At 31.4% G+C, this 13,611-nt stretch overlaps 1 protein-coding gene across 1 annotated transcript; it reads left to right on the top strand.

Moving 5' to 3' along the window:
• Positions 1 to 4,618: 4,618 nt before the first annotated feature.
• Positions 4,619 to 12,219, top strand: LOC118031160 (CLP protease regulatory subunit CLPX2, mitochondrial). Its single transcript, XM_035035492.1, is given in 13 exon segments — positions 4,619 to 5,209; positions 7,871 to 7,932; positions 8,141 to 8,241; positions 8,385 to 8,527; positions 8,981 to 9,055; positions 9,139 to 9,220; positions 9,729 to 9,787; positions 10,625 to 10,695; positions 10,789 to 10,888; positions 11,059 to 11,163; positions 11,454 to 11,516; positions 11,631 to 11,753; positions 12,115 to 12,219. Coding segments are annotated over 13 exon segments (1,680 nt in total).
• Positions 12,220 to 13,611: the final 1,392 nt, after the last annotated feature.

Below are 13,611 nucleotides of genomic sequence, written 5' to 3'. Positions count from 1 at the left end.
TTAACCATAGAAAGATAATTTATCAATATTATACTTGAAATAAAAAAGAAAGAAAATTATGTTACATAATTACTCCCTGGTGAACACTGTTCAATCATCAGAAAAAGCTTTTTTAGACAGTTCAAACTTCGTTGTGAAAAGGCTCTATAACGACAACAAAAAAGACCATGCATGTTATCAAAGCAATGATATAAAAAGTAAACCAAATAAATTATCATGAGATAAACATTCCATACTTATATTTAATCAATTATAACAACACCAAAAGAGATCACATGTGTTATCAAAGCAATAATCTAAAACAAACTAAATAAAATATCATGAGATAAATATTTCATACTTATATTCAATTAATTAATTTAACACAATTGAAAAACAATATTTCAAAAAAAAAGTAAATTTATCAGGGATATAATAAAATAAAAAACTCAAAATAACCCGGGTCATCATTAAAATTAGTGGAAATCCTACAAAAAACAAATAAAAAAAATAAAGGAGTCCAGTCACCAATTAAATAATATATTAAAGGATAAAACTAAAAAAAACTTAAAAACATGGAGAGAAAAAAAAAAGCAAACATGGGTGAATTTCCTAAAATTCGGTTATATATATATAGCAAACACGGGTGATAATCACCCGTGTTTGCTATATATATATAACCGAATTTTAGGAAATTCACCCGTGTTTGTTTTTTTTTTCTATGATTTTAAAAAAGTTAAGGGCAAGAAAAATAGCAATTGAATCATTAATCATTTTAGATAAAACAAATATCAAATAATAGACAGGGGACATAATCTAAAAAATAAAAAAAATTAAAGGGGGTGAAATAAAAAAAAATCAAATTTTATAAATAATTTTATACAAAACAAATAATCAAAAGAACATGGATCAAATGTGAAAAAATAGCAAATTAAAGGGCTGTTTTTAAATCTTGCAAGGTCAACACGAAAATCAAGAAGAGAGAGAAGGTTATACACACAAAAACGAAGGTTTATTTAGAACACGTGCCGCACTGGAACAAAAAGGAAGTCGAGACAAATTGAATGTCGCTTTAGAAGCTATTGCATGACTATCATATGACATCTCGGCACGTGCAATGCACTCATTAACTAGTTTTTTTAATAATATTTATATCAAGTCAATCATTAAAGAACTTTTTACTAATATGATTATTATAAGAAAAGAAAACAATATGAAAGGACATGAAAGCCTGATTTAGAAAAAAAAATAATATGAAAATAATATATTTTTAAATTTTTTTTTTAATATTATTACATCAAGAAAATATAAAAATATAATTTCAAATACAAAAATTTTAAAAATAATAAAATACGGTTTCTATGGTAAAAATATACAGCAAAAACAAATAGTCCCCCCGGGAAACAAGAGAGCCACACAGTTTTAAAGCAAAGAGCATCTTGCTCATGCTGACGTGGGAACGGCTGGTTACAGGGATTGAATATAGTAGACACGTGGAACACTGCATCTGACGTCTCTCTGATTCAAGATCAGTCCACGTGTTAAAAGCAACTCGGTTTCACAAAACAACTGTCCTGTCTATGGTATCCGAGCTTCCTTCCATCTAGCGCACGTGGATGTGCACCGCGACAAATTAATCCACTTTTTCGATGAAATCAAAGCCAGAGCTGCGAGACAATGAACCTGTCGTGGGAAGTTAAGTACGATCAATCATTTATTATTAATTGAATAAAATAGGTTAATCTTGTCCTGTTATATCAAATTAGTTATTGGAAAGTGTTTTTATAAAAAAATTCAATTTTTTTTAGTATTTTTTAATGTGTTTATATTAAAAATAAAATTTTAAAATAAAAAAATATTATTTTAATAATTTTTTAAATAAAAAGTTTTTTTAAAAATAATTATTATCACATCACCAAACAATTTTTAATAATATAGTTATTTAGATGAATTTTTTTAAAAAAAAAGTGATTTGATCACATTTCTTTTTCATTCATATCAAGATAAAATTCGCTATAATAGTTATTTTTATGCAAGTGAAAAGTAGCAAATAAATATTTATTTAATATAATCTAATTCATGAATTAAAAAGAAATAAAAACTTAAAATGCATGGAAAACTCATTATGCAACTATAAACTAATTATTATTCACCACAATAGTATAGTTACCATTTTGCTTTCTTAACAAAAAAATCAATGGTATTGGAGTTGGGGGTATAAAGATATTTTTCAAAGATTCATTGGTTATTATATACAATTGATTGAGGACAATAAGTTTTTCTACCTTTCAAATACACATTATAATGACTATATTATTTAAAAAAACAAAATATTTAAAATTATTGCACGAGGGCAATTTATTTTTTTTACATTTTAAAAACACAATGTTAAGACATCAAACACGCAACAAATGGTAAACTTGCATCCATGAGTTTATTTGTAACAGCCCAACCCAGCATGCTGTATATTATTTATTTTGGGCCTTCTGCTCTCACGGTTTTTGTAACAGCCCGGTCCAACCTGCTGTATATTATCTGCTTTGGACCTTCTGCCCTTATGGTTTTGTTCATGGTGACGCAAGCTCATCACTGAACCTGGTGCTCTAAAATACGTATAATATGTTAGCAACTAGTACTATTAATAAGGCCATCAACTATGTAACAACCTGGCCTAACCTGCTATATATTGTTCGCTTTGGGCCTTCCGCCTTTATAGTTTTGTTCCCTGGTGACACGAGCTTATCACTGAGCTTGACGCCCCAACGCAGACAATATACAACAGGTTAGGCCGAGCTATTACAGATGAGGAAATAAAGAAGATCAAGAAAAGGATGAATCAGGGCATAAAAATGTATTTTCAAATCTTTTTATAGGGATTGATGTCAACGACAAACAAATCTACTTGCCTAAGAATAAGGCATTGAAAGACAAGGTGCTGAAAAAAGCCTATAAATCTTGGTTTATAATGTATCCCGGGAACCCCAAGATGTATAGAGATTTAAAAGAATACTATTAGTGGTCTAACATGAAAAGAGAAATAACAAAGTTTGTGTCAAATTATGGGATTTGTCAGTAAGTGAAAATAAAACATTAGATACCGGTAGGGAAATTACAACCACTATCGATTCTATAATGAAAATGGGAGGATGTTACCATGGATTTTGTAAGGAGATTACCAAGGGGCAAGAAGAGTAATGATATTATATAGGTAATTATGGACCATCTAACAAAGTTGGGTTTATTCCTACTTATAAAAACGACGAATTTAGTGGATAGGTTAGCCAAGTTACATGTGAATGAGGTGATTAGACTTCATGGGTGCCAATATTAATTATATCATATTAGAACCCAAGGTTCACATCAAGGTTATGAAAAAGTTTACAACGAGCATTAAGGGCTAAGGTGAACCTAAGGATAACATTCCACCCTCAGACATATAGTCAGTTTGAAAGAACTATCCATGCTTGTGAAGATTTTTTAAAGTCATATGTGTTGGAGTTTAAGGAAATTGAGAAGACCTATTGCCATCAGTGGAGTTTACATTTAATAATAGCTACCAAACTTTTATTGGCATGACTCTGTACGAAGCACTATAAAAAGAAAAATTGTACCCCAATCATGTCAAGATGTATGATATTCATATCATTTAAAAAAAAAAATTACTTATCAGACTATTACAATATTATGAATTTCGTTCAATACATTAGAATTTAGAATGCATGAATCTAATTTATAATGTTTCTTTATGAATCTGCATAATGTTTTGTATTTGTTTATTATTTGTGAAAATTTTGAATCACAAGATATAATGATGTGAGATAAAGTTCAGGATAGTTGGCTTATGAATTTACAACTATGATGTGAATTGTGATACAAAAGAAGTTGTTTATAATTTAATATATCTAAAAAAAAGGATAATCTATCAAATATTTGGTAGAAATGTCATTTATTCATGAAAATAAATAATGATAAATGCTTCACTAAAAATAAATAAATAAACAAATGATAACTAATAAAAATGCATGATTTGGTAGGCTTGTTTATTTCTGCGTTTCAATAGCGTTTTTGAAAAAAAATTAAATTTTTTTTATTAACTTCAAATTAATATATTTTTAATGTTTTCAAACCATTTTGATATGATTATGTTAAAAATAATTTTAAAAAAATGAAAAAAAATCATTGGCATGCATTTTGGCACGGAAAATAATTTGAAAAGAAACCGCAATCACACTACCAAATAAGCTCTGAACTAATTTGGCTGGTCGTTTGATAGAATGAATAGTTAAAATTGTATTGTCTTAATTAAATGATGAAACAAGTCAGATCAATTAATCATTTAATAAAAAAAATATGAATTTGTATTTTTATAATTTGTAAATAATAATTATTTTATAATAAAAAATTATGTTGTCTTGATACCTAGTTCAAAGATTGAAGTACTAAGAAGCCATTATGTTATTACCGACAAACTTTCCTTCGTTATTTTTTATTTTATTTTGAATAAGTTTCAATTAACTTAAAAATAAAAATAAAAATAAGAAAAAATTCTCTAAAAATAAAAAAAAAATCATTAAAAGTAAAACTAGAGCCTGTTTCCTTAGCTTTTATCAGCTCCACCACGACCACCACTTTAACCATCATGCTTCCGCTTCTCAAACACTCCACATCCATCGTAAACACCACACTCAAACACCTAACCACCAAAATTTTCACTTCGCCACCAACCAAACCCCTAATTCTCTCACAAACATCAACAAAAACCCTAGGTTTAGGTTTATTCGGCGAACAATTAAGCGACAAGACTACAACATACTACAACTACATCAAGGTTGACATTAATTGTCCTCGATGCACCTCTTATATGCCAGTCCTATTCTCGAACCGGCCTTTATCAATTACTGGACAAGAAACTGGTATCTATCAAGCGATCAATTTATGTCCTACTTGCAAAACAACATTTTATTTTAGGTCGTTTAAGTTAGAGCCTCTACAGGGGAACTTCATTGAGCTTGGTAGGGTTAAGGGTTTGTATAACAACAACAACAACAACAACAACAACTGTAAGGATATAGAGGGGATTATTGAGAAAGAATGTGGTAAAAGTGGGAGAAACGCGGAGGAAGTTAGTGGTGGCGGTGGCAGTGGAGGGTTGGAGAAAGAGTTACCTATGCCTAAAGAGATTTGTAAAGGGCTCGATGAGTTTGTTATTGGTCAGGAAAAAACCAAAAAGGTTTGCCTTTTTTTCTTCTCTTTCGTGTTGAATTTGTGTACTTAGTGATAACTTGTATAAAAGGGTTTTCAATGATCGAGTTTGTTATTATAGTTGAAGTTAGTGGAGTTTTTATTGATGTTTTGCGAATTGCCTTTACATGTGTGGTTTTTCTTGTGATTGTAAAACTTGTTGCAGTTATTAACATCATAGTGTTGTTGAATTGCTAATTTTATAGCTTGATAGAGGAGTATTCCTAGTAAATGAAAAATTTACATAGAAAAATAAAGTTGGAATAAATGGTGCCAAACAAGGTTTATGACAGCTGAAAACTCACGTAAAAGGCCCAAATTTTAGGATTAATTTAAAGGAAAAACTGTATTAATTCTACAGAAAACACTAGGCAATCTATCCAATACTAGAAAGGTACGCTTGCCTAGTTTCCAATGCTTCAAATGGTGCGAAAATCGAAGCTCTTTAAAGGGAGTTGTAACTATTTTACTCCCAAGTGTGTTGCTAGTCAGGGAATTCGAAATCTCTCCTAACATTGAATTTAAATTGTGTAATTTTGCCTTCTTGGTCAAAACCAACTCATGGAACTTTGACAATCATGCCATAGATCACATGAATGCTTGTGTAGTCAATAAGTGGTGACTTTTTTTAGAATATTTATGATATCAGGGTTACTTGATTAATCTAGGGTCCTGTGATTAGCTTGACTTTTTAAAGCATTTCCTTTATAAGCCAAGTAGTTTTACTTGCGAACCAAGACGAGGAATCCTTTTCCTATAAGGATCTAGAGTTTTAATTAGTATTTAAGTGTTTCTATTCCGGTAATAAACAACCACCTTGATATTTTGATAACTTTATAAAGAGTTTGTCCTCTTTTTTTGTCTTCAACCCAAGAAAACTAGCCTTTAGCTGTGTTAGCTATCTCTAGCTATCTTTTATCCTTTCTTCTACGTCAGTTGATATAAAAGCCTAAAATCAACCCTAATTTTGGTGATGGCATCCAAGTGAGTGAGAATGCCTAGGTTCAACCAAAACCAAGAGATGTTGGAGTTGCGAAGGATGCTAAACTAACTCAAGCAAAAGGTATTAACCGTGTTTGAAATTAGACTTTGGAAGGTGATCATAATACATACTGAAAGGTAGTCATAAAGATCAAGACTCTTTTCATGATACTGGAGCCATAAATCATATGGTGTGAGGTGAATTGGAAGAGGGAAAAAACATTGCACTTTAGTGGAGGAAGAGAGTTGAAGAGCAACAAGCACTATTTGTTGAGAAAGAGTGGAATTCTTCACCATTCTATAATGTGATAAATTGTGATTAGGATTCTCCACCAATATATGATTTTTTTATGACAATTATGATGTTAATTATGTCATTAATAATGAAAGTAATAGCAGCGATAATGTCATCAATGATATCCTCATTAATAAGCAAAAGGTTAAGTGTAAAGAGAACATAGAAGCTGTTTAACAAAAGAAAATTGTTGATTTAGGCAATGTTGATACTTTTGATTACAAGTTTGCTATTATCACAATGGCAAATTTGTTTAGGGATGATATGAATACAACATATGTTGCAAAGCAAGTTTGAGGTTTGCAATTCATTACTGTAGAAGTCAGTGAAAAAGAAATAAGTTGTTAATTGATGTTTCTTATTCAAAATTTAATGTGAAAAGACTAAAGCTTATATCTAGAATTGCTATACATCTGAACATGAAAAAGAAAGAAAAAAAAAATGGGTTGGAGAGTTTTGATTGAATATTTATGAGATCAAAGCAAGAATGGTTTCAACTTGAGGACGAGTTTCTTCCACCCTAAGGAGAATGACGCATGAGCTTTCTTTAGAATATTTATTATTTCAGGGCTAATTAATCTAGGGTCATGTGATTAGCATGCAACTTTTTAAAGTATTCCTTTATAAGATAAGTAGTTTTACTTGTGGAATAAGACTAAGAATCTTTTTCCTACTAGGATCTAGGGTTTTAACTAGTATTTAAGGGCTGCTACTGTTGTAATAAACACCAACTTTGATAATTTTATAAGGAGTTTGTTCTGTTTTCCTTACTATTCAGCCCACATAACTAGAGTTTGTTCTCTTTTCTTGGTTGTTCAACCCAGATAACCAGCCTTTGAGCGTGTTAGCTATCTTATCTTTTCTCCCCACGTCAAGTGGTCCGAGTTTGCTTCATTGAAATCATTATTTAGCACTGGGGATAGAAATCTCATGCTGGCAACCTTGGTAGAAAATCTGCCACCATATAGATCTTATCATCTGCTAATTTGAATTTTGTGTCTAGATGTAGAAATGTAGGCATAGTTGTTTTCCTAGCTTAGAGTGATTGTTCAACCCCATTTATTCACTTTTTCATCTTCCTCAAGCTCTTTTCTCCACCTGGTATCATAACTCATGGTGAATTTCCCATACATTAATTTTATTGTGAATTTGTTAGTCAATTTGAGTTCATTTATGATTGTTTATTTCGAATCAGTAAATGAAAGCTTTAAAGTTTTTGCACTTTTAAATATTGATTTTTTTTACTGTTTCTTTGCAACTAAATTAAAAGGGAATGAAAGTTTATTTTGATGGATCTAAATCTAGTTTTATATTACAGATATATTAGTTTCTCCATATTTGGTGTTTGTTTTGACACCTATTATAATATATCAGGTGCTTTCTGTGGCAGTTTACAACCACTATAAGAGGATATATCGTGCCTCCAAGCAGAAAAAGTTAGTTTTTTATGTTCTTTCTTTTGGAATTGGTTTGGGGTTTTTATTGCTTTTTTACTCGATCATTTATTATGATATCACATTGAATGCTCTTTTCAATATCATTCTTAATGTTAATTGACAATTATGATTGGGCTATTGTGAATATCAAAGTCAGATGTTTGTCTATTTGATGCTTCTTTACTTAACACATACTTTGTGATACTAGGTCACATGCACCTTGGAGTCACAGTGATGGTGAGAATGATGAGAACGAGTTTATTGAGTTAGATAAGAGCAATGTATTGTTGATGGGTCCCACTAGCTTAGGTATGACAAATGTTGTTCATGCTTTTATGATTTGGTTTTTGCACATAGCTAAATCATTATTCTTCTGAAGGCATAATTGCAAACCTACTACCTAGATTGACTGTTGTCTTATTCATGTAATTTTACCTTGATTCTAAGGATAGGGAAGACATTACTGGTAAAAACACTAGCTCATATTGTGAATGTACCCTTCGTCATTGTCGATGCAACAACGCTAACACATGCAAGTTTATTTCATTGCACAATTTTGTATCTTCACATTCTCCATATTTTAATGTCATTTCTGGTGCTGTTTGTTTACATACCCTTATCTAAATTGCTTTACTTTCCTTTGCTTCCACTCTAATACTCGTGATGGTCTTGGTAAGTTGTATATTCATGATTCCTTTTCCATCTTGAAATCAAAGTAATTCCTATAAGTTGGAGCTATGTTAGGTTGGAAAAATCTTAAATGAAGTGGGCACTGCTCATATTTGTTTATGATATGAACATGGAGCATATGATTTGTGGGCTTAGTGTTACTTTTCTGAACTTCTTCTCTGCAAAAAATAAATAAAGAAAAGGGATGGAATTTCTACTTAGTGTACTACACCATATATCTTAAAAGGATGTTGATGTTATTTGTGAAAGCTTTATCCAGTTACTTGGCTAAATTCTAACTTTTAAATTTTACTTTTACACCATATATCTTTTTGCTTATGTTCATCTTGGATAACCTTTTTTCTAGCTGGCAATCTAGGTAGCTAAATTCAATGTAAAAGCAGCTCAACGAAGGATTGTTTACATTGATGAAGTTGACAAAATAACCATGAAGGTCTATGATTTGTTGACAAGTGGATTTTGCCTTTATCTATAATTTGACTCACAGTGTATGATAACTGCTCAAGTTATGTGCAGGCCAGGAGTTCCAGCATTGGAAGAGATGTGTCTGGAGAGGGTGTTCAACAGGCATTGTTAAAAATGTTAGAAGGAACTGTGAGTGAACTATTTTTTTCTCAGTTAAAGAATTCTAACTTTTTTTAGCTATACTATCTGGTTGAACTTGTACAATTATATTGTTCACAATTAATCTATTAATTTCTTTCTTTGATTTTGCACTTCTTAGTTTTAGATGAATTGAGCTTGGGAAGAAAGTCAAATTTGTATTATTCGATGTCTTATCCCTAATTTAATATGCAAGCACGATTGAAATTTAAAATCTTAGAATATGCTCAACACGGGGGGAATTTCTTTCTTAAAGTTTTTTTTTTCCCACTGTTTGCATTGTTGTTGCACTTGGCTTAGTTTGTCTTAGGTATTACAGCATTGTGATACTAGAAATTTATGGTAGAGATATCATAGTGTTAGGTAGCTTATTGATAATTATCAAATTGTTTGTCTTAGGTATTTGTATTATTGAATATGTTCCACTGAAGATTTTGGGTTTGAAAATTTTGATTTTAATTTTATCTGGTTTTATATGATCTAATATTTCCTTTTCCAGGCAGTAAATGTTCCAGTTCCTGATAAAGGACCGGGGAAGCATCCTCGTGGTGATACAATCTAGGTATACTAGGTCTAAAGCTATATGGTTGTGTTCACCCAAGCATCCTTCTGTTCCTGTGCGTGTGTATGTAACTTCCAAATTGTGCTTGATTTTGCTTGGCAAGTTGTTAAATAGAAACTTATCTTCGTTGACATGCTCAGTGTTGATCATGTCTAGGAAGCATAATTTTGTTTGATATTTCTTATTTATTGAGGAATATTGGTATTTTATATTCAATTAGGCATTTTAACATTCAAAATGTCAAATATCTAGCACGGGTGGTTTAGTAAAATTACTGCTTTTGTTGCTCTAGTCTGAATGAAAACTCGAAAAATTCATTTTGGTTTGGTATATGATTTCCCTTTGTTCGATATGTTGCCTGGGATGAATACTTTGTACCTTATTGTTAAATTAAATTTGAAAATATTGTGATGGGAGTGGGGTGATTCTCCCAGGCTAAAGAATACAAAAGGAGAATGAGTAAATATATAGTTGTTGCTTCTTTCTTCTAAGCTAAAGGAATAAAAAGAGAAAACGTAACTTGGTGATTTTATTCCGAGTGTACTTCTTGTCTTATGTCATCATAAAGGTTCTTAATGCTTGTTTTTCTCTTCTTTTTCTTTGACTGATTCCTCAAGTTATTAAGTTTCGTAATGGCTTTTCTTGCAGAAAAAAATAAGGCCTATGCCCAATGCTGAAAAAGCTCTAAGAATGTCAATCAACTAATACTTCATTGTTTTCTTGTCTTTTTTTTTTCTCTGCATACAACCTGAGGACCATTCCTTGTTTCTGCTTTTATTTCCCTGGTCATTAATATCGCTATCTTGTGCATCTTATAACTCAGTTTTTATGAGGCAGGTAGATACAAAAGACATCCTTTTCATATGTGGTGGGGCATTTGTAAATTTGGAGAAAACTGTTTCAGAACGGTAAATTTCATTTTCTAGGTGATGTATGTTAATAGAATTTGTTTGCCAAAGTTTGCTTAGTTTGATAGATCAGAATTGTCTTTTTTTCCCCAAACAATGAGATGCTTCTATTGGCTTTGGAGCACTAGTTCGTGCAAACATGAGGGCTAGTGCAATAACTAATACAATGGTGACATCATCACTGTTGGAATCTGTGAGAACCAAAACCCAAAATGGTTAAAGAAATAGATGCATTCTTTTATGGTGTTATACTTTCTATTTCCTAGCTTGATGTTATTATGAGTTGTTTTGTCACAAATATGCACTAGATCCATGGTTTTTAATTGTTTGAGCAGGAAGCCTCGAGTTTTGTTGGACTTGCAGGTAGAAAGTGGTGATCTTGTTGCGTATGGCCTCATTCCTGAATTTGTTGGATGATTTCCTGTTTTAGCAAGCTTATTAGCTTTAAATGAGGACCAACTTGTTCAGGTGTGTTCTGTCTTTCTAATGACATTTGTTATTCTTTTGATTCTTGTTTGGTGTTATAGTATTCTTGTTGAGAAAATGAATCTGTTTTGTTAGCATGCAGAGATATAAAGGAGTACTTAAATTTTCTTTGAACTTTCTTTTGTTTCCTCACTTATAAGTGAATGATAGTATTTTATTTACTAAACAACAAACAAAAGAAGACTTGGAACATTGAAACTGATGATTTGATTTCACTGTTTACCTTATTTTGTTTGTCAATTACAAGGATGTGCATGGTTTTTGTGCTACAGGTCCTCATGGAGCCAAAAAATGCTCTTGGTAAACAGTATAAGAAGATTTTCAATATGAATAATGTAAGTTTGCGTCCCTTCTTTCCTAGAGACTGATGTTGACAAGACAAGCCTTGTCAATAGTAACTTGGTAATTTACGAAAATAGTATTAACTTATTATACCTATAATAATTCTGGTGAATTTACATTTCACGGGGAATGCATTGAGATTGATTGCAAAGAAAGCAATGGCAAAGAACACTAGGGCTCAAGGTTAAAGAGCCATATTGGAAAACATCCTAACAGAAGCAATGTTTGAGGTATACATTGATAGATCTGAGTATATAGTCAAAGTTTGATTCACCCTTTATTTTTATTGCATTTCCTTGGATGTTAATTATTAATGCTTCATAAAGTTGAGTTTACATACTTTCTCTGTGAAAGAGAGTTAATAAACCTCGTGTCCTTGATATGAAAGGTGAAATGATTGGCAGTGCTAGGTTCTATTTTTTTTTGAAAAAAGTTGTGATTGACAATATATCAGTATTTTGCAATGAGTTATGAGAGTGATAGTTTGATGAAACTGGTTAAGCTACCAATTTAAAGTAGGAAAAGGAGACATAGGGAAAGAAAATTAAGGTACGAACTTCTATTCTTGACAATTATCCTCTTAATGCACAGATTCTAGAAAACAAGTCACAATCTAATTGCATAACTGTTGTTTTGGTCGATGAAGAGGCTGTTGGCTTGATGGATACACTATGGAGACAGTGCATTGGAGCATAAATTGCAGGAGAGAAAGGTAAAGGAGTTTAAAACACAATTCTCCTGCCCCACCTATTTTGTCAACCTAGGCTTTTCTTCTAACCTCGTTGTCTGTTTTTCAATATCTTCCTCAGTTTGGCATGCTCTTTATGCCAAACTAGGTTTTCTTCTACCCTTGATGTCATTATTTGGAGACTGGATTTTTTTTCTCATTTGAGATCAGGCCCTAGTGTTCATCAATATGGCTGCTGTTAGTAAATAAAAGAACAAGCTTCTACACTGACTGTTTAAGAGGGGAGAATAGGGAGGGAAAGAGAAGGGAATATGATGAAAGATCCTAATTTCTCCTTAATTTTTTGGGTGGTTTGAACTAATGGAAAGAAAATAAGAGAGAGGATCTAATGCAAAAGTTCTTTATCAAGATTATGTTAGGTTATGTTTGGCATGACTTTTGATTTCAATTTTGAGTTAGTTTTTAACTTTTGACTAAAAGAAAAGTGGGAATCATGTTTGGTTAGAAATAATTTGACTTGAATCAAAAGTTCGTTACAAAATTGACTCAAAATTTTGATCTAATCAAAAGTTAAATTTTAAACTTTTGATATATGTATTCCAACTTATACTAGCTTTTTCCTTCATAATAATTACATCGAATCATTTTCTACCTAACATACTTCAAATTTAACTCATTTTTATGTCAAAAGTCATGCCAAACAGACTCTTAGTTCTATGTCGGTGTTGTTGAACTATATATAATGATGAATCTGTTATGCTGATGATAATTTCAGCTTCATAATTATGTTAGTCTTTTTTTTAAAATGCCATCTAGGAACACTTTTTGGTGTGTTGAATTACTTCCAAATTAAACTTTTCCTTGTAGGAAGAGGTGGTAGGGTTGCCTAGGGAGAAATGCAGGGTGAACCAGAACCTTGCTCAAGGGCCTTGAGCATGTCATTAACTAATTTACCGTGTGTATATAACACCAATATGTAGACATTACAATCACTAGGGTAAATGGATTTTTTCTCAAGCTCTTGTTTCATGTTCTTCTCTTAAAGCGCGATGCACCCCACCCAAAATGAAAATTATGCATTCTAGTAACTAGGATGAGAGAAACCTAGGAAAAAAAAAGATGATTTAGCGTTGTTTGTTTTTGTGTTTGGTTGAAAAAATATATATTAAATTGATGTTTTTTTAGTATTTTTTTGGTGTGTTTTAATGATTTTGATGTTTTGATATATCATGTACTATAATATGAAATACACATGAAGAAAAGAGGAGAAAGAAAAAAGAGTTGGAGAAGAAAAAAAAAAGAGGAGGAGAAAGCTTGTGGCTCTTTTGTGTTTCATCAAAGACTTTCAAATAATGAATGAAATTATAAACAAAATAGCAATCCAAATAATGTATAAAATG

This window comes from Populus alba, chromosome 4 (assembly GCF_005239225.2).
Source record: "Populus alba chromosome 4, ASM523922v2, whole genome shotgun sequence".
In the NCBI taxonomy this organism is placed as follows: domain Eukaryota; kingdom Viridiplantae; phylum Streptophyta; class Magnoliopsida; order Malpighiales; family Salicaceae; genus Populus; species Populus alba.
The sequence above is the reverse complement of the archived record's forward strand: the minus strand, read 5'-3'. Positions and strand labels throughout refer to the sequence as shown.